The 19711-nt window shown below is 28.5% G+C and overlaps 5 protein-coding genes across 10 annotated transcripts; 1 reads left to right on the top strand and 4 right to left on the bottom strand.

The window, feature by feature from the left end:
- Positions 1-221: 221 nt before the first annotated feature.
- On the bottom strand, positions 222-5253 carry LOC138183126 (4'-phosphopantetheine phosphatase). Of its 2 annotated transcripts, XM_069119711.1 has the most exons (14): positions 4905-5253; positions 4451-4730; positions 4142-4325; positions 3974-4066; positions 3704-3857; positions 3216-3406; positions 2850-3124; positions 2641-2793; positions 2461-2548; positions 2157-2361; positions 1904-2061; positions 1664-1833; positions 1260-1583; positions 222-1194 (listed from the first exon to the last, which is right to left on the bottom strand). In XM_069119711.1, exons 1-13 carry the CDS (start codon positions 5011-5013, stop codon positions 1271-1273), a joined length of 2373 nt encoding a protein of 790 aa, XP_068975812.1. In that variant the 5' UTR covers positions 5014-5253; the 3' UTR covers positions 222-1194; positions 1260-1270. The 2 variants fall into 2 exon arrangements, with proteins under 2 accessions (XP_068975812.1, XP_068975810.1); XM_069119709.1 differs by having other exon boundaries at positions 222-1583.
- A 463-nt stretch (positions 5254-5716) lies between these two features.
- Positions 5717-9598, bottom strand: Alg9 (alpha-1,2-mannosyltransferase Alg9). Of its 3 annotated transcripts, none has more exons than XM_069119874.1 (12): positions 9452-9598; positions 8985-9123; positions 8643-8848; positions 8440-8553; positions 8250-8360; positions 7886-8168; positions 7703-7819; positions 7412-7625; positions 7185-7326; positions 6985-7114; positions 6763-6893; positions 5717-6684 (listed from the first exon to the last, which is right to left on the bottom strand). In XM_069119874.1, the coding sequence occupies exons 1-12, from the start codon at positions 9529-9531 to the stop codon at positions 6543-6545; spliced, it is 1809 nt and encodes a 602-aa protein (XP_068975975.1). In that variant the 5' UTR covers positions 9532-9598; the 3' UTR covers positions 5717-6542. The 3 variants fall into 3 exon arrangements, with proteins under 3 accessions (XP_068975975.1, XP_068975976.1, XP_068975977.1); XM_069119875.1 differs by having other exon boundaries at positions 9415-9552; XM_069119876.1 differs by having other exon boundaries at positions 8985-9137; positions 9452-9543.
- A 111-nt stretch (positions 9599-9709) lies between these two features.
- LOC138182984 (cilia- and flagella-associated protein 300) lies at positions 9710-11250 on the top strand. The gene is made up of 6 exons (XM_069119475.1): positions 9710-10001; positions 10120-10201; positions 10285-10354; positions 10418-10590; positions 10652-10824; positions 10894-11250. The coding sequence occupies exons 1-6, from the start codon at positions 9907-9909 to the stop codon at positions 11090-11092; spliced, it is 792 nt and encodes a 263-aa protein (XP_068975576.1). The 5' UTR covers positions 9710-9906; the 3' UTR covers positions 11093-11250.
- Positions 11251-11517: 267 nt separating this feature from the next.
- Positions 11518-16859, bottom strand: LOC138183145 (uncharacterized). 3 transcript variants are annotated; one of them, XM_069119739.1, is made up of 12 exons: positions 16656-16859; positions 14919-15072; positions 14802-14849; positions 14539-14720; positions 14345-14465; positions 13744-14272; positions 13467-13672; positions 13148-13385; positions 12042-12258; positions 11804-11976; positions 11621-11717; positions 11518-11567 (listed from the first exon to the last, which is right to left on the bottom strand). In XM_069119739.1, coding segments are annotated over exons 2-12 (1947 nt in total). In that variant the 5' UTR covers positions 15053-15072; positions 16656-16859; the 3' UTR covers positions 11518-11565. The 3 variants fall into 3 exon arrangements, with proteins under 3 accessions (XP_068975840.1, XP_068975841.1, XP_068975839.1); XM_069119740.1 differs by lacking the exon at positions 16656-16859 and adding an exon at positions 15937-16104; XM_069119738.1 differs by lacking the exon at positions 16656-16859 and adding an exon at positions 15598-16103.
- Positions 16860-17050: 191 nt separating this feature from the next.
- Positions 17051-18874, bottom strand: LOC138183245 (sodium channel protein Nach). Its single transcript, XM_069119919.1, has 6 exons — positions 18726-18874; positions 18408-18600; positions 18169-18329; positions 17943-18092; positions 17142-17810; positions 17051-17069 (listed from the first exon to the last, which is right to left on the bottom strand). The coding sequence occupies exons 1-6, from the start codon at positions 18857-18859 to the stop codon at positions 17051-17053; spliced, it is 1326 nt and encodes a 441-aa protein (XP_068976020.1). The 5' UTR covers positions 18860-18874.
- Positions 18875-19711: the final 837 nt, after the last annotated feature.

The raw sequence follows: 19711 nt of genomic DNA, 5'->3' as shown, positions 1-19711 counted from the left end.
GTAGTATAATTAAACACGGAAAACGATCATTTAATTGTTTTGAGCAGTGTATATGAGTAAAAGATCAACATCGTAAGTATGTAATATAACAAAATTTAGTTAGATCAATATTGTGTTTTTATTTGGTTAGAGCAATGCGCAAATGAAGCTACTATGAAAACAAAATTTCTTCGACTTGTATATTAATTATTACTTTTAATGATTATTAAAATATCCTGTAATTAAATCTCAAAGAAGATTACGTTTTATTTACATTTTACAAAACAAATCAAATATCACATACACGTATATGGATTGAGTATTAACAAATGGTTCACATAAAAGTTTTTAATTTGTAAACCATACTAACATCATTTTAAGTTTCAACAATTTTCTTCTGTAGTTCATTTTCGTCTTTTATTCGTTTCTCCCTATAAAATCTCAGAATTGTATTCTAACAAATTGGTCATTTTTGACAATGCATATCTTGCTCATTAATTTCATATAACTAATATTCCTCTTGAATTTTTCTTCACAAAGAAAAATATGTTTAACACAAAGATTCCTAATTTGACATGAAGCGATAGATCTCTATACAAAAAATTTCGAAGTCAAAAAACATTGGTATCCTAAACTGTTTTATTTTTTATGTGTTATTCTATTATATTGTCTATCAATTTACTGTTTTAATTTACACGAATATGTAACTTTCTATTAGAACGTTACATTATCACAGAATATGTACTGTACAGTATTTATATGATACAGGTCTGTAATCATTATAATTGGTCGTCATTATTTCCTTTATATCATCTTCTCTCTAAATCACGAAGAACATAATTTTATTATTTTTGACTAGGTGTTAATAGTTATTCACCAATGTTTCTTGTCAGTGCCAGAATTTTCATATTCAAATACATTGAAATACGTTTCATATTCGAAACATGTAGGCTAGATCACGAAGCTTGGTAAATTTCATGATATTAAAAACATATTTCCGAGGACCAAGCTTCAGTCGTAAATACTATATATAAATTGTATAATAATTACTCTATTGAAAACGAATAACGATAAATTTTATAAAAAAGTATTTAAATAATGTTCCTTGTATAATATTTTCATTCAAAATTATAAGTATACGAAGATTTTCGCTTCTTTTTATATACATACTTAAATACAAGTAAAGAAATACTTTAATGTATCAGTTTTCAATTTCTGGAATTAAAATAAATCTTTCAATGTGTATAATTAAATATACATAATCTAATATAGTCACATACGTTTTTATCATTTATCCCTTTGCGTCACATGTGCAAATGTCCGTTGCATTCTCTGCACATTCTGATGGACATTCTTCTTTCATTTTTATTTCTATATCACAAACTTTATTATTCGTTGGTGGACGTTCATATTTACATATTACAGCATACATGTCACCACCTAATCGAAGTGCTAACCATCGATTTTTAACAACTGCTAATTTCAGACATTCACAAGTCATCTTTGCATAAAGATTCGTATGAAGCGTTCTACCCATTCCCTCTAATACGATAAGATCGACGTTATGTTTTACCATCGCAAGACATAGATCTAAATTGAGTCGGCTATTAAATATCAAATAATTCGTTAAAATATGTAAAACTCCAAATAATTATCTTGCAACTATATATATCACAATGATTACCTTAAATCAAGACAGGGACTAGCTTGAGCTGTCTCCATGGCAAACAAACGATTTTCTTTCAGAGCTTGTCTAATAACTTTGCATATTTTTGCTGCATCTCGTAATGTTACAACCAATTCTGGATATGTGACATCATTTAATGCTGGCATAGAATTAGCGCACAGTATAACCTAAAATAATTGTTATTTTAATTTAGGAAATATATTGTGGTCAAATTCGAAAAAATACAAGACAACCAACTTTTGTTCCTCGTTGTAATAAATCACGAGCAAACGGTAAAATTCCCAATACTATATCAACTCCACTATTGTCAACGAAAATAGCAGCACATTTATGAGGTGGACCAGTTTTCAATCTCTCTATCCAATCATCCAAATCATCTTGTAGCCAAGGTCTACCTAAGTTTAAGAAAAATATCATATTATCTTTATTAATGATTTTCTTTTTTGATATATTAATCGTGATCATAAATGTCACAAGTCTGTGACAGTACCCGGTATTTTTGCTTGAGCTTCGGCAAAACCAAAATCTGTTGTCTCCATTAAAGTTGCAACAGCTTGTGCACCCCAGTCAAACATATTACCACTCAGAACGCCCAGAATCAAAGCTTTTATTTTTTCCGCTCCTTCCAATTCATCCAGAACTGCTATACGACTTTTTAAATATGTTAAGGCTTCTTCATTCTCCTTTTTCTTTTGCTATATGTAAAATAAAGATTACAAAAATTAATTAAACATACATATTTAAAAAAAATCATAACATTATCGATGTAAAAATAAACTTTTCTAGAGACTTACATGCAGATATGGATCAGGAAAATCGAATTCTTTCATGCAGTGTTCAATAGTATCCAATAATACTCTGACTGTAAGTGTTCCATAAGCACTATAATGTAAAATGATTTAACATTATATTACAAATTATAGAATTATAATATATTCATATGATGTATACTTTTATTACTGAGCTGAACTTACAATGGTTGAAGATGTAGATAATGCAATCTGTTAACATATTTTTCCTTCAGTTTTGTTGCTCTATCTTTTGCAGTTGGACTATGTGGCTGACTGTGAATAGCTTTGGCCACAAATTTATCCACTGATTCTTCAAGACACTGAAGCCAATAATCTCTAGAAATATTAAACATTGCTGTATATGGTTAAAAGATCTACCATTCATAACTCACCTTGCTTCTTTATCCTCAGCAAGATCAGTTGTATCAGGATTGTAAGATGCAGGATCTTTCAAAAGTGGACAAAATGTTACAGCAGTTTCTGCTTGATCAATTTCCAACTGATCTACTTTAATTCCAAGATTCGTAGATATTGAATCTTTAAATCCTGAAGACCCTGCATAATTTTCCAGCCAACTATATTCATCGGATTGTTCAGCACCATACAAAAAGGCCCCAATTGCACCAAGATAACCTTCATGACGAAGGAAAAGAGGTTTTACCTTACCCTACACATAATTTAATAAATGTTTATCATTATTTTAAGAAAAATTTTGTTTTGAACTATGATTACGTAACAATGAGAAGTTTGAAACTAACATTCGACCAATATTTGATAGAATATGAAATAGTATGCATTGATAGAGGGTGGTTACGAAGAAAGTAACCACCGAAGTAAACTTTATCCATTTTATGTACAGTTGCATATAAACTTGCTATTTGTCCAATGTCATTGCTTACAGTAAATAAAAGACTTCTAGCAAGATCTGCCTCAGAATACTTTGGTCTTCCTAAAATCCAAATAACAGAATTTATTTCTTAAGAGATCTTAGCATCTTATATAGTTAAAAGTTTTGGAGAAAAGACGTAAGAATATAGGTACTGAAATGATTATAAACCAAAGGAAAACATGTGATAATAAATAAGTTAAGCATACGACATATAGTTTAAGAAAAATGAAGTGCTATATAGGAATGAGTGAGAACTAAAAATACATAATCCAAGTTCTTTTTCTAAGCTATGAAGCCAAAACATAAATAAAGATATAAATACCTAAGCATCCTATCAATAATTGTTTACTTTCTTACCTTTATCATTATAAGTAACTTTGCCAAAAGAAGATGCAATAAGGTCTGCAGATAAACCTTGTGAGGAATAATCGCCTGCATAAATATCCTTCACTAACATATCCACATTACGGTGATCTCCCCTTTCTGCAAGTTGCAGCAATTCATCAAAGCCCTGTGTATTTTTAAACATTTGTAAAACTGTACTTATGTAAAAAAACCAATAAAAATAAAAACCAATAAATTATGTACATAAGTTAATGTATATTGGACTGCATTTAATACTGATACCTTTCTTTTCGTAAGCAAACAACCTAATCCCCAAAATGTTCCACCTCCTGTAGCTGTACCTCCAACTCTTTCAAATACTTTATCAGATTCAACCTAAAAGTATTACATAAATTTAAAAAATAATACCCTACCCATTGAAGGTGACTAATCACTATATTTGTAACTTACTTTAAGAATACTGACACCACTACCAATGTTTACTAACATATATGGAAATATATTAGGATCAGCTTTTTGAAATTTATATTCAGGATTCCCATGTCTTTCAAATTCAAATGCTTCACAAGATATATTTTTAAGTAAAAAATTACAGCCTTTTATTAAACATGCAAATTCATCTTCTTTATCAACTCTAAAATAATGTTTTAATTGTATTCACTTTTTGTTAGAAGTGTTTGATTTTAAATTATAAAGATTTCATTTAACAGATGAACGACAAAACAACATAACTAATATTATCTTATATAAAATGCTTACATTAAACCTAATTTTTCTTGTAACAAAGCATTATATTTATATGCTCCTCCACCAGTCACTTTAATGTTTTTACCATAAAACCTCTCAACATTTACTAAATTCTCCTTCACAAAATCCAAACAATTTTCAATGTATCTTGTTTCAAACTTAACAAAGTGAAGTCTATTGCCTTCATGAACTCTGTATGCACGTTCTCCACTATTTCCTAAGCCTGTATCCTCATACAATGCCTTACGATAACTAATCGTTGAATAATAAGCTATTTTTGTCAAAGATAAGCCTGCAATCAAATAAAGCCACAGCAATCTTTTACTGTATTACTAAAAGATAATAGCTGATCGTGTTCATTTACAATAAATATACACAATTTTTTAATAACATTTAAAATATATTCTTATCTTAATTAAATTTGTGCATAAAAAAGGTAGTACAATAATGGTAGGACAATACATACCAATGTCGATCGCGAATTTTTGAGCATTTTTTAAATTTGCAAACACTTCAACAGCACTTGGCAATTTTATGGAATGAGTTCGTTCGTCGTCGATTTCCAACGTTTCCATTTTATATTAATTTTAACAAACTACTGTGCTTTGAACCACGTAGATACTTTCACGACTACCAGACGGTATAAGAACTACATCACCTTAAGTATTAATTTTATCATCGTTTAAACATTTGCCAATGAATATCACGTACACATACAGTAAAAGAAATATTTCTGCTCTAGGACATACATGAACGCGCATGAATTAAATCCTTGTTTACCTGAAACTTATCACGTTGATTTAAAAATGGCTATTAACATTAAAGATAGAGGCGCCGTTTGGTATACATGGCGCTAAAAATTTGATTTTAATCAAGTATTGCGTAGAATGCTTAATCACGTATAAATTAAGAAAACCAGATATTATAGTTGACATTTTTGTAGAACATACGACTTAGTGGAGAATAGTACGATAATATGATTAATAGTAAAAAAAATTATGAAATTATAATTCTTTTTACATACATTATTTCTACAAAAATATATTCATATATTAGGTTATTAGTATTTATGACGATAATTTTGACTATCCAGCAATACAATAATTGTAAAAACTTATCTGACAAGGAGGCAACAATATATATTTTTAAATATCATATATTATTTTATTTAATTAATACATTTCACCACAATTATATATAAAATATTGTTAAAAATAAATCAATAAAATAAAATAACAATTAAAATATATTCGGGAACTTAGATTTTATACAACATGTTCATGGAGTAAACAGTTATATTAATTTTTATCAGGATATTTATAAAATATAATACAATAATTTACAGAACATTTGCAATTAAAGTTAATTATATCGTAGTTACACAAATATACTCATAAATTTACTATATATATATACAAAAATTTGTTAATTACAAAATAAGTATTATTTAATCATATGTAAATGTTATTATTAAATATTATTCACCTAGTACGGAAATAATGTTATTATATCTGCTCCTTTAAGTTTCTTATACTCGTATATATGTAAAATGGCGACAAAGATACTTAGTAGCCTGTTGGAATCTGTGTTAAAATGTTAAAAATGCAGTAATTAAGCTAATATACTTTATATTGTTTAGTATTTTGTAAGTAAACAGTAATTGTGAATTTAATATGATACATCTTTAAAAATTTGTTACACAAATTTATTACATATATTATATATATGTCATACTAAAATTTTTATATTGTCCAGTAAATTAAGCTACATTAATCTCGTAAAATCGCTTATATATTTTTCTAGAATACACCAATTATATATTAAATATGAGCGCATATATATTGCTCTATATATTAAAAACTGTTTATTAAAACAAAAAATTTCTATTGTTTAAAAATCTGATCATGAATTTCTTCATTTTGAGCAAAACTAAAAAATTGTGTAATCTTTTAGTTTTTTAATCATTCGTGGTTTTTCTTTGAACCCATTCTTTTTATCCTTTATCATAAAGTACAAAATCCATCTGAAATACAATATCAGACATGTCATTTCAATGACACAGACCCTGTTTATTAAAATCATATACGTGTTCCAAAATTTCTATTCAGGAAAATTTTGTATTTTTTTCTTTTGATAAAAGAGGAATCGATTTAAATTTAATATTTTGTAATAAATTATATGAACCATATGTACAAAATTTATGTGACACAAAAGGAATATAAAACGCTCGGAAAAATCGATGCGATCTGAAAAATAAATGAGACATTAATTTAACATAATAGATATAAATAAAATTAAAAAATTCAAATATGTAATTCACTCACCTTGCGGAATTTAAAAATTTAGATGACGTTATTATCGTGAAATTATCGTTTATTCGAGAATAATTTGGTTCTAAGCTTGTGTCAGTACCAATGTCCAGGTCTAATACAAAATGGCATTTGTCTAAGCTAAACTGCAATATAAAATATTATTGATTAGATTAGGCTTTGTATATAAACCCATACTTTTAATATATTTATATTATGATATAAATATCATCTTACATAACGTGTAGGTTCTTCTCTATTCATATCATTAAAATAGGGTTGTATAATACTAGTTGCATTTTCATGATCTAGGAAAGGTTGAGGTAACTGACCCTTAAACTCTGATCTGAGATACTGAAGTTTCCAACTAAAATATTGATTTTTTTAGAAAATATGTATTGTTTTAAGTTGTATTTGTCAAAAAATATATTACTTACTTATTTGATGGAAAGAAAAAGCTACTCGGAAATCGGTGCCACTCTTTACCAATGCAAAAATTGATATTAATATCCTTAAATATCTCTCTCTCTAAACCAAGTTTATTAGCATCGATCATTACTTCCATTGGCGCATAATAGCCTGATATAAAATAGAATCTTATCTTGATTAAAATACATTTCATTCCCTAATTAATAATACACTTTGAAAAATTTTAGCTTTTTACCTTTGTATATTGCCAGTGATCGTGATATTCCAAGAAAACCACATATTAAGATAGCAAAAAATGTTATATGAACAGTATATTGTAAATAATGATAAGCAATGTGTGAAGAACTAAGCTTTGTCCTGATAAAAAAATATAATTTTTGGACAGTATCTACAGCTATACCTCCAACCAAACAAATCATTGGATATACAGGAAATAAAAATCGTTCTTCCTGTAATCAAAATATGACTATACATATAGTCATGTGTTTTTATAGCCTTAATTACTAAATAATGTTACTTAATTTACCTTGTGAGGCTGTAAGAAAAACACTAAAAACCAAAGATATAGTGGTGCCAATGAATACCAGTAAGATAAACATAGACGATCTCTTGGTCTGGCTGGTACAATTAGCCACACTAAAAGCTACATGATTCATTAAGGTATTAATAATTGTGAAGGTAAAAACATCATGAATTTTACAAATATTACCAATCCAAATGGAGCCCAAAGTGCACCAACAAAAATGAAATTGAAGTTTAAAAATCCATTATAAATATAATAACTGAAAGGTTCTGTTCCATAGATATTTGGCCCATGATTGGTGAAAACATTGTACATTACAATGTTCAATGGTGCTATTACCAATTTCCCATAATACATTGAATCTATCCATATCATTGGTACTAAAACAACAGCACCAGATATGATTACCCATTTCATAAATTTACTCCAGTCTTGTTTATGTATTAACATTTCCATTGCAATTGGTAATCTGCAAAGAATATGAAAAAGATTTATAGCACTGCTAGATTTCTGCTGTTTAAACTACTCTAATTCTACATAAAAATTATACCCAAGTAAAGCAGCAAATGGCCATCCTAATAAAGCTGATATAGCTGTAGCAAAGATTGCTAATTCATACTGACGGCCATACCAAGCTGCTGTTGCAACAGTACTCAGATACCTGTATAAAAAGCATACAAAATTAAATAATCTAATTAATTCAACATTTGTTTAAATGATATTAATTTCATACAACATACATTGAAAAAGAGGATGGTAGAAATGCAGCACTAGCAATATACATGCCAGAGCTGAGGATAAGAAATACTAATGTTAGCCTCCCTATATGAATCCCAAATTCTCTGCATACATTTCTATCAGAGAAAAATGATAAAATGTAATTATTATCTTAATATGATATTTATTGTTAATGAGTTCATAATATAATTCAACAGATACATACTTATAGAAGTATACTTCAGATAAAGCACAACCCACAGATAATAGACATCTTACAAAATAAAAGACTAGAACAGGATTTGGTTCTAGTAAGTAATGATAAAGCTTTGCTGGTACCATATGAATCAACAAATACATATATGATCTTAATGCATATTGTGGACTATATTCCCATGTTTGTTGACCAGTCCCATAAAGCAGATAGTGACTCTAAGACAAAATGCAATAAAAAAATAATATATAATTATAAAATAAATAACTCATTTATTAAAACAAAATAATGTAGTACAAGTAAATTTATACAAATCATACAAAATTATTGTAACTATTAAGAACTATTCCTTACTGGTTCCCAATAGTTATAGGTTTCATCACAATCTGTTATGTGGCTCCAAATAGCAGAACAAAATCTAGCTGATAGAAGCAGCTTAAATGCTGTATCCACACCAGGATATATGAGACCAGTATCAGAGGATTCTTCTGGTCTGAAACACATATCCTTAATTTTCCTTAAGATTTGTATTTAATTTCACATGCATGTTTACTTCATAATTAATAGATTTATCTTATCCTAAGTAGAGTTTGTTGGCAATGAATTAAATACAAAAATAAAATAAGATAATTATCTATTGATAATTATAGAATTTCTATAAAATAACATATTTATGGTTCTTTATCAAAATAATTTAATATTGAATCACAAAAGAAAAGGTTAACCGGCATACAATACATTTAACTTTATTAAACACGAGATAACTAAACAATGCTTTATTCACTTTTTACTATTAAGAAAGAAAGAAATATTGCATCTACTTTGAAAATCTTCTGCCATTCAACTTTTTCAGTTCTTTCTTAGAAACAAAAAGCTGACGTTGACGTTGATTCGGCGCCATGGTTCCTCAAAGCCTTTTAACTTATTTAAATATTTGTTAAACTATACCAGTCTATTGATATTTTTGTTGATGTAAGTATTGATTTTGATGATGTAAAAATCAATACTAGTAAATTTTATGATATAATATATCAAAATAATTATAAAAAAATTATGAAGTAATTTATGTAAATATATTACAAATATACATATGCAGTTTCACATTTACTGTAACTATATTTTTACTTGAAAATGTGATTCTTCTAATGTTTCTAATTCTCATATTTCTCATATTTATATTATAATTCTCAAAAATATTGTCTACTTGTCATGTAATAATTTATATATATCTTTCTCATATTCTTATCTCCATAGTAACAAATAGCATTGTATAAAAATGGAGATTAAACCCAGTTATACATTTGTACCTCTTGCACAAAAAAATTTTGTTGGAATAAATGACAAAACGATTCAGGAATTTCTTTCCAAATGGTAACAATGTTAATTAATATATCATGTGATTGATTTATATGTATATACATGCAAAATTTAAAAGTTGATCCTTATCCCAAGAGTTGAATATAATAATAAGTTTACTTCAATCTTACAGGGGAATAAGAGGAAATTTTATTATTCAACATTTTACATTCAATGAACCCTTTCAACAATATCATAAATACCATTTGGCTGAAGTTAGTTAATTACCATATAATATGTTTTTAACTTAATTTTGAATAATTCTAATCTACTATCTACTATCCTTTAATTGTTTTAGGCTTTCTTTCAAGATAATATTGTAACTAAGGAATTATTAACAAAACAAGGAAATTATTGGTTAAAACAAGGTAATAAAGATATTTTTCTATAATATGATATTAAATACTGTTAATTGTTGTCACAATTAATAGGCATAGTAGCATCAAGTGTAGAAATAAAGCCAGTTCCTTGTTCTGTTCTAAACATGACTTTTTTTAACAAACTAAAAGATCCCAAAAATGGAGTTGTACATAAGTCTGGAATTATTTGCAAAAGATATGATATGGAAATAGAAAATCTTTTGATCTCTGATAATCTTAGAGCGGTATGGATCTTTATTTAATTAATTTAATAATAATATGTACTTATCTATAATAAATTTATAGATGTTATTAGATGAAGAATGTCCAGAATATAATTTATATTTAAAAGATGAACGCGAAGAATTTATATTTCGTATTTTTCAAATGCTTGTTCTTGGTGGAATATTGTGTCAATATGAGGATGTTTTAAATCCATACTTAGAAGTGACAAAGGCCATTTATAAAGATTTAGTAAGGTTGTATAATACTTGCACAAATATTTTGTTCTTAAAGTCAATAATAATTATATTTTTTTATTATCTTAGAGTACAAACGAATAAAGATGCAGACTTGTCAATCAGTACAATAGTTCTACAAATAGTGGCTAAAGATAACAGAGGACAAGCTTATTTTCCACATGATCCACATCATAAGCAAAACATAGGATTTCTGTTAATTGATGGTACTACTCACGAGATTACAACATTCTTACATCAGTTTGGAGAATATTGTCTTTTACAATGAATGTAAAAAGAATTTACACATATAAAAAGTTATATTACAAGAATATTTTATTAGTATAAAACGTTATTTATTACGTAAATACTGAAAATTTTTATTAATTCATTACATTGTATTGTGCATTATTTACATTTTATATTCAACATGTACCTAATACATAATAGTTTGTTGATATATTACTAACACCTAGTAATATAAAATTTAGTAACAAATATTTTGATTATGCAATTCATAAATACTCTTTGGTATCACGTTAGTTGGCACTAATGAAAATAAATAAATAGCTTAGGATACTGTCTGTCTTGCACTGTTTTGTTCTATACTTCATTCTATACCACATTTGAAATCATATAAATGGTAGTTTATATTATTTTTTCTACATTATGCTTAATGTCAGTTTAATATTAGTAATATAATAATGAGTTTAATAACTCTAATCACAGCACCTTTATGATTTGTAAACTTTGTTGTGATGTTTTCTCCGCTCCCGTTTTAAATACATGTCTAACTTTCTTCGAACACTAACTGTTTAATCCTTACAATAACAGTATTTTCGTAAATGAAATAATGAATTTTCTACACATCTTGCCTGAGATCCATACATATTGATCCTACTAACATCTGAAATCTAAAATACGAATCTCAATATATTTTCATTTGCATATTTTTTTTTTAATAGTTATATTGATTAATATAATTTAATTGCAAACTTACTTTGGTTGAAAAAGTGTTTTTCTTTATATCATAATTAATACTGGCTTCAAATAAACCAAATCCTGGTTCTGTTTTTACTTTCAACTGATAAGTTTCAGTAGTTAATTTTGTTTTTGCACTAAAATCTCCCATGAAACCATCTTGATCTCCTGATTTGTAGAATTTCAGTAAATCTACAATTTCACACTTTAACAATAGCAGATCAACATAAGTAAGAGTTATAAATTGTTTACAATACCTTTATTAGGTATAAGTTTAGCAGCCCACAATATCTCTTTTAATTTCAACTCTTCACATATGTTGCGATGATTTTCTGTATAAACATTAAGAAATTGGACAAAATACTTGGCTGCAGCAATCACGTTATCATCATCAACTGAAATTTCTTGCCAACTCAGGCATGCACACCAATGTGGTTCTATAAATGCATCTGCACACGTTCTCTCTAACGGTATCTGCATTGTTAAACAATATAATTATTTATCAATTTGTAACATTTATTGTAAGTTTATATAATTATTTAAAAAACATTAAATTAGAAAATTAAAGCAGTGATAATTCTGTTTTGTGTTTCTTCTTCAATTTGATATAACGTAAAGATATATAATAGTATAACTTTAAAACAAAATGAATAAACATAAAGTATTAGGTTAATTTATAAAATACCTAGTGCAAATTTTTTTCTCTGGGAATTATTCCATTTTGAACTTTCTTTACTCATAATACCTGATGAATAGAAGTGAAATATAATGATTTTGAGTTTAGGAATCCATTGATTCAAAGGTTATGCGTTTTTAAAGTTTGGTTCTCTTAGTGTACTATTTACTTAGCTTACTTTAACCACGCACAAAAGCACGTATATGTTGAAAGTTTCCCGGTATTTCTCTTATCTCTTGGCAGCAGTTTTCGATTCGTTTTTGTACACTAAACATCTCATAACTCTAAAGCTAATAGTTTTTCGACCCACGTTTACTGAGATCTTTTACTACTACACTGAAATTTGGCACCAACTTTTATGAACACCCTGTACAGTCTTACCAATGCTAATTTACTCTATCTATTTAATCTATTTACAACTTTTCTACTTTCACGAGATAGTATCTAGTTACATCGTCATAGTATATATCAACAAAGACGAATGTTCTGTATATCTAGCAGGAATAAGACGAAAAAAGCTATACAGAATTTCGCAGCCTTTTACGTATAATAGCTTTTGAACGGGAAAATTTTTAAACTTAAAATTACTTGAAGGTATCACTTAAGGTTTAAGATATTACTTTCAGCAAGTATAGATTCCGATCAAAAAAATGAGATTTCACATAATGGAGTTTGTATAATACCCACCTTATCAAATAAACTAATGGCTCTTTGCTGACGGTCTCCAATTTTTGGTATTTCAAAATTCAATATGCTTTCTAATGTTTTGTGAACGTCAAACGGTGTCGTTAAATAATGTGTATTATGTAAAAAATTGGCATAAGCTTCTGGATAAACTCTTTTAAACCAAGGGGGAAAAGCAAACGAAAAAAATGGTAATCTTTCCTCTTGTTTACCTTGCAGAGTATTACGAATTTCTGCAAACCTTTAAAATGAAATTTACAACGTTAGTTTTTTTTAGATGTACAATCCTATACAACAATTAAATTTTTCATATCACTCAAACCTATGTCCATGATCACTCATCACTATCAATACTGTATTATTTAAATGACCAAATTCATTTAAGTTCTTTAACCAATTATGTAAATCTTCATCTACTACACCTATGTCATTATAAGAATCATGTGAAAGTTCTCCATGAAAACCAAATAGAAATTTTGGTTGATGTTTGTGGACATCAAAAATTTCTTTAATATAATTCAGCATTACCTAAAAGAATACTAATGATGTATAGTTCAGTAATTGTAATATAATAAATATTAATGAGAATTCAAACATACCATATGTCTAGGAATGCTTCCAATGCAATATTTGTTGTAGTACCTAAAATATGGTGCAGCAGCTAAATAGAATGTTCTCATATAATGATCAGTTGGTTGTTTCTTAAAACCTTTTAGACGATATGTGAAAGTTCCAATATGATGGACATCCTCCATGAATCCTGTTATATAACCATTTTCTTTGTACTGATTCCATATCATTGGATATACATCAACATAGTTTGCCTTTAGTCCCATGCGTTTTCTAGTATCTGGAAGTTCAAGCTCAATCTTTCCAGTAAGTATAGGAATAAGAGCTTGTGGCGTTCCATCACCTACTATATTGTATCCTTCTAGTATTAAAGATCCTAAGTATTCTTTTAAATACCGATATGTTTTTGGTAATTTGCGTATAAATGTATTTCTGGATAGAGAATCAAAGCCAAACATAAGTACATTTAGTTTAAGGGCCTTGTTTCCTACATATTCCCATTTACTTTTCTCGTTTACTTCAGGGTCATCTTTCACTCCGGCCATAATACTGTGCCATCTAAAAAATTGTGTAAAATATAAATTTAACTAATTTGTCAATTGACTATTTTTCTTAATATGTTCTTCTTACTTATTTCCATCTTTTGATTCACATTTAATATCAACAAAATCACTATGTTTGAGAACATAGGAATCTTCAGACTCAACAGCAGGTTCGAATAATACATTGTAATCATCATCCCTAAGAATTTCTGTGAACAATTGGAATAATTATGTCTAGTATGTTCAATATGAACATACGTCATACAATTTCATAAAACTAACCACTGAAAGAGCAAATTATGGATCCATGTCTTTTCTTTGCTCTGCTGCTAATAATTAATCTTGAACCATGGAGAATAACCCAATTTTCTGGTGTACATTGCAAAGGTGGGACATCATGAATAAATTTGGTAATTTCTGGATTAGAAACATTTAATTGAGGTAGTTTGCAAGCCACAACTCCTTCCCTGAAAACATATAGATCTCTTTGCATTTTTATATTTAAAATAAAATTATTCTAATAAAATTATATATATTATATGTACCCAACATAAGATTGTTCAGATTCCTTAATTAACTGGGATATGTGTATTCTGGAATAACACAAATTACAATTAAAGATGATATACTCTTATATTTTAAGGAATTAAATGATTGCTTACAGTTTATCCAGATTTGACAAATCATTGTCACTAAATCCCAGTTCCGAACGAAAAACTTGTACAGCACAAAACAGCAGTAAGACAAATAGAGCTGTTATTGTGAAACGACGAAGATAACATGACATAATCCTCATCTTTATTTAGTATATCATATCTGGAAAACAAAATGTATATTTTTATCTTATATTCTGCATATGAATGTTCTAACTTCTGGAAATATTTCAGGGTAATAAATTTCTTTAAAATTTAATGTAGTTTTCAAAAACACTGTAATTAATAATGTGATTAATAAATAAAAACATTTGTTTATATACAGTCACAAAAATTTATTATACATATTAATAATTAGCATTAGAATTAGACATCAACTTAAATAACAAAAAGTCAAATAAAAGAAAAAGAAAAATCAATTCAAAAAGAAGTTTGTTAATTAAGTTTGTTAATTTTGAATTAAATTAATTAGCGGCATTATTATGTAGTGCCTATTAAACTATTTCCTTTGTGTAGAACATTGTATATAGTTCCTTACTAAATCTAATCCTTAATAAATTTAAAATTAAAATTCAAGTCCTTTTTTCTTGTTATAAGATTAGATTACAATTATTATATATTACTACATTATGGTTGAAAAGTTTCCTTTAAAAAGTTAACTGGCAAGTTTCTGTTAGCATAAACGTACGTGAAAATCGACAATCCAGCAACTGGATAAGTGACTTTCTATATAATGGCAATACTTATTACGTTCGCAGCGTAGATGTAAACCCAATCGATTTTTTTTTAAAAGGAACCGTCGAATTAGAGAAAAACTTTAAGATTTAATGTATAAGTAATTATGTAATGTATTGAGATTTTTTCAATAAGCTCCTTTTCCTGTTACTTCCACTAATATTATAGGAGTGACAAGCATAAAATGAGCACATTAAAAACATTTAAAAACTTGATGTTTCTTAAAGTTTGTTTTTCCTTTTTCTGATCATTCATTTGCCTTGTTTCGAAATTATCTCCTATTTTATCACACCGAAACGTTGCAACAGCGAAAATACGTTGTCGGGTATTGACATATTCCTCTCACAAAACTGTAGATAGAAATGACTTTGATTCCAAGCTAAAGCTGCCACTGTGCAGGTTATTTAAGGGAAATGCGCATTAAAACTGCATCTCGTATATTGCAGAATCCACAAATGCAAAGAGAGGGGAAGAAAGAAATTGAATCTCTAATGCTTTCACCACCCGTCCATCATTATTCTTGCCACACGATTATTATTGATTAAGAACGGAAGGATTTCAATTGTTCGACTTTAATTTTGATAATCTTTTTTTAAAATGATATCATAGAGATAATAAAAATAATATATATGAAATTTTAAACAGAGGTATTTGATAATTTTAAAAATATAATAAATTAAAATTACGTACTTAGTAATGTATTATAAGCAATAAGAAGCTTATATGAGATTGATACAGTATGCATCCTAAATAAATACTTTCTGATAATGTTTATCGAAATAGACATATGAGTACTCGGTATCACATAAAAATTAATATCGTATGGCTATATTAATGTTACTCAGCACTTCGCTGATTCTTTGTTTAGCTCAATATATTATCAATTATTCCCAAAGTATGCCGTCTGATCTAGTTAAAAAACTATGTATTTTGAGAATTCCTATCACTTTATTGCCTAATAATTTGACATATACTGTCGACAAAAGAAGTAACAATTAAGTAAAAATATACCTGTGAACAAGGCGAAACTGGAAAGAGTTGGTAAGAATTCCGTATAGATTCAACACAATCATAAACACTCGTATTAGTCGGAGGCGTGCCGAAAATGTCGCATGTATCAACGAAACATCGCAACGCGCAACGATGAACGATAAAAAACGGTGCCAGCCTTTCTCTGTGTCATCCCGTTAGGCATTTAGCAATATAGCTCTTACCAACTCCGTTATATTTATGATACAAGTAAGGATTTGAAAGACTGTATTATTTACGCGCGCTTCTATTTACCGATGCGGATCGTAGTGCGTCTGCGCGAAAGCATTGAATAAATATGGAATCGTGATAAGGATCTTGCGACTTTGAAAGGACTAACAGCACGGGAATGATGACAGTATTCAACAAGGGTAAAATCATTGACTTGTACCTCGTCTGTGATAAAATTATAATTTATATCGTTAAACAAAACAATGCAAAACTTTTAAAAGGAGTTAATCAACATACAAATAATATTTTTGATTAGTATCTGTTTTCTGTGGAATTTTTTCCACAACATGAACAGTCATGATATTGTACTGTTCCCGAGATGATTGAATTACAGCTCCACAGTAAGTTCTAAAAGTAAAATAATATCCAATTTCGATAGATACAAATAAAGAATATCCTAGAAAAAGACCTGCAATACCACCGAACGATACAAGTAAATCTAAATAACCAAATCGTACTTCTCTCTTGTAGAGAGCTGTTGGCCATTTTCTCAACATAACTCGATTCGTATTCTTAGAAGAATTTTGTATTTGCGTTACGCTATATGACGCATGATCGCAAGATAGCCAACAGCTACATTGAGTTATATCAATTTTAACGTTATTGAAACAGGAATACTTTGAAAGTGGGCATTCTGTTTTACCATCGAACGATAGAAACCATGGTAAACACTTACAATATTTAAATATCTTATCGATCAAACATTTCATTTCACAATCATTAAAATTGACAAAATTTATGTCTTGCTTAGTATAACATTTTCGTTGTCGAAGAGACAAATAACGAATATCGGGAGTTGTATACGTTATATGAACAATAAATTCAATATCTATAGGAAAATATGCTTTTACTAGGGCTCTTTCACCTGGACTTGGACTCGTAACATTTTGTTGCGTATAGTAAACTCTGCAAATTAAAATCTGAATTTAATGATATATTCAAGACCTTGTAATACAAGTATTACTGATTATTTGTCTTTTATGGCAAAAGAATTATTTAAAGAAAGACTTTATTTGTAAAAAGTAGGTATATATTTACCTTAAAGGAAAACTTGAACTGAACATCCTAAATTCAAAACTCCTTAAATGATCAAGAATTTTAAGTGGCTCTAAATATTTAGATTTACAGCAAATACCCACAGCCGTATGTACTTTTACAAATAGTGCGTTACATGATATATTTATTCCCCTAAGTTTTATAATGAGTCATATAAAGTATTGTTTCAATTTTGTGTTTGTAACTGAGGTTAAAAAATTATATTTACTTGTATACGCAGTCACTAATTAAAAGATCACAATCAGGTCCCATTGCTTCAAAAGTTTTACGAAAATTGTTTTTGTTTTTGTAAGTGAGAGGGAACGATTTTACATCGATACGTTTTTCAAAAATCCAATTGTACAATTTTTCGTATATATATATTTCATCCTATATACAAAACGTAATCTTATGAAAATAAAGTTATAAGAAAATGAGTAATTTTATGAGAATAACAGCTACGTTTACCTCAGGTATACCCGAATGATTCAAATGAAACCAGTCGAAGCAAACAAAGATTTGAGGAAATTCAATATTAACATTTTCTGTCATTATATCTAATCCGGTTATAGTTGGCTCTGTTTGAAATTTATCTAAGATGATTATGATTATAGCTATGATTGCTAATAGCGATGCAAATGTCAAGAGAAACCATATTAATCTACGAATAAATCAATTAAAAATTAGATAATAATATAATAAAGAGAGAGAGAGAGATTTAAACCGTTAAATAAGTTATTTATTTTATACAATTAATTACAAATAATTGCTGAATTATAAAATTACCTTTCCCACTTAGGTCGTGTGGAATCCACAAAATATGGAACACCATGCAACGTGTTTTCCAAAAGATATTCCCTTGATCGGAATTTCAAACTGGAATGTAATTCCTTGCATGAAGGATTGTACTTGTACTTCATTTTAAACTAAGCCTGGTACCGTATACCTCTGCAGATATATTACTACTAATAGCAAATAAGCTGAACAACGAGATCAAATCGACCGTTTTTTGACTCGCATGTTCACTTTAGATCTATATTATGCATATTATGCACGTAACACGATTAATTTATCAGCTTGATCAAGTAAAAGGGAACAAAATAGAATTATAGATTAATGTGTTACAAGGCAAAGCAATAACGCTATTTAAATATTCCTTTATAATAAAGCGTACCACTTTTAGCTGATCAGTGCTGTTCGTTTAATTATTATACCGGTTAAAAATTTTGTAATGAAAATTATTGATCTTAAACGATAAAGAAACGGAGGTAAGAAGCGAAAAATATCTTACGTTTTTTGCTGAAAGAAACAAAAGAAAACAACATTTATTATTCTCTTTCTTCCTAGAACGAAAAACGATTGCCAACAGGAAACTATCGATAACTATGCGTTTATTCGAAGTATTGTCTTTCGAATATACGTTTTTCCAGTTGCATCTCGTCATTTAAGAATCGGCCATCGTCTGTGGAAACACAAACAGTCCTCATCTTCGTGCCAGCTTCTTTATTATTTTAGACCACCCCCTCTTACGACCACCATCTGCATGCATACCGACGTTGTTCCGGTCTTCATACCCAGGAAAATCGACGATCGTCGAGTTAAAGCGGGTGTAAACTACCCTCTTGATGTCTTCCTCGGATCCGATTTCGCTCACAGAGTTCTCCTCTCTCTTAATGCGAAAATTCATCGTGCCCCATCATCAAGCGTACGAACGTTTGTTTTTCTAACTTAAAACACGTGTTTACGCATTCGAATATTATTCCTCGTGTCTC

This window comes from Bombus flavifrons, chromosome 9 (assembly GCF_040668555.2).
Source record: "Bombus flavifrons isolate JBK064 chromosome 9, iyBomFlav1_principal, whole genome shotgun sequence".
Classification (NCBI taxonomy): domain Eukaryota; kingdom Metazoa; phylum Arthropoda; class Insecta; order Hymenoptera; family Apidae; genus Bombus; species Bombus flavifrons.
The sequence above is the reverse complement of the archived record's forward strand: the minus strand, read 5'-3'. Positions and strand labels throughout refer to the sequence as shown.

Coding starts and splice junctions, on each gene's coding strand:
- LOC138183126 (XM_069119709.1), bottom strand. CDS start 5,013: ATGGAAACGTTGGAAATCGACGACGAACGAACTCATTCCATAAAATTG. Junction 3,858..3,973: donor GTTTGCTTACGAAAAGAAAG/GTATCAGTATTA, acceptor AAAAATACACAG/GGCTTTGATGAATTGCTGCA. Junction 2,794..2,849: donor GCTGAGGATAAAGAAGCAAG/GTGAGTTATGAA, acceptor TAATATTTCTAG/AGATTATTGGCTTCAGTGTC.
- Alg9 (XM_069119874.1), bottom strand. CDS start 9,531: ATGGCGCCGAATCAACGTCAACGTCAGCTTTTTGTTTCTAAGAAAGAA. Junction 9,124..9,451: donor AATGGCAGAAGATTTTCAAA/GTAGATGCAATA, acceptor TATGTGTTTCAG/ACCAGAAGAATCCTCTGATA. Junction 8,554..8,642: donor TCTGAAGTATACTTCTATAA/GTATGTATCTGT, acceptor TTTCTCTGATAG/AAATGTATGCAGAGAATTTG.
- LOC138182984 (XM_069119475.1), top strand. CDS start 9,907: ATGGAGATTAAACCCAGTTATACATTTGTACCTCTTGCACAAAAAAAT. Junction 10,355..10,417: donor AAATTATTGGTTAAAACAAG/GTAATAAAGATA, acceptor CACAATTAATAG/GCATAGTAGCATCAAGTGTA. Junction 10,825..10,893: donor ATTTATAAAGATTTAGTAAG/GTTGTATAATAC, acceptor TTATTATCTTAG/AGTACAAACGAATAAAGATG.
- LOC138183145 (XM_069119739.1), bottom strand. CDS start 15,052: ATGAGGATTATGTCATGTTATCTTCGTCGTTTCACAATAACAGCTCTA. Junction 14,850..14,918: donor TTGTCAAATCTGGATAAACT/GTAAGCAATCAT, acceptor GTGTTATTCCAG/AATACACATATCCCAGTTAA. Junction 13,673..13,743: donor GAAGCATTCCTAGACATATG/GTATGTTTGAAT, acceptor GTATTCTTTTAG/GTAATGCTGAATTATATTAA.
- LOC138183245 (XM_069119919.1), bottom strand. CDS start 18,859: ATGAAGTACAAGTACAATCCTTCATGCAAGGAATTACATTCCAGTTTG. Junction 18,330..18,407: donor ATCATTCGGGTATACCTGAG/GTAAACGTAGCT, acceptor TTTTGTATATAG/GATGAAATATATATATACGA. Junction 17,811..17,942: donor AGTTCAAGTTTTCCTTTAAG/GTAAATATATAC, acceptor TTTAATTTGCAG/AGTTTACTATACGCAACAAA.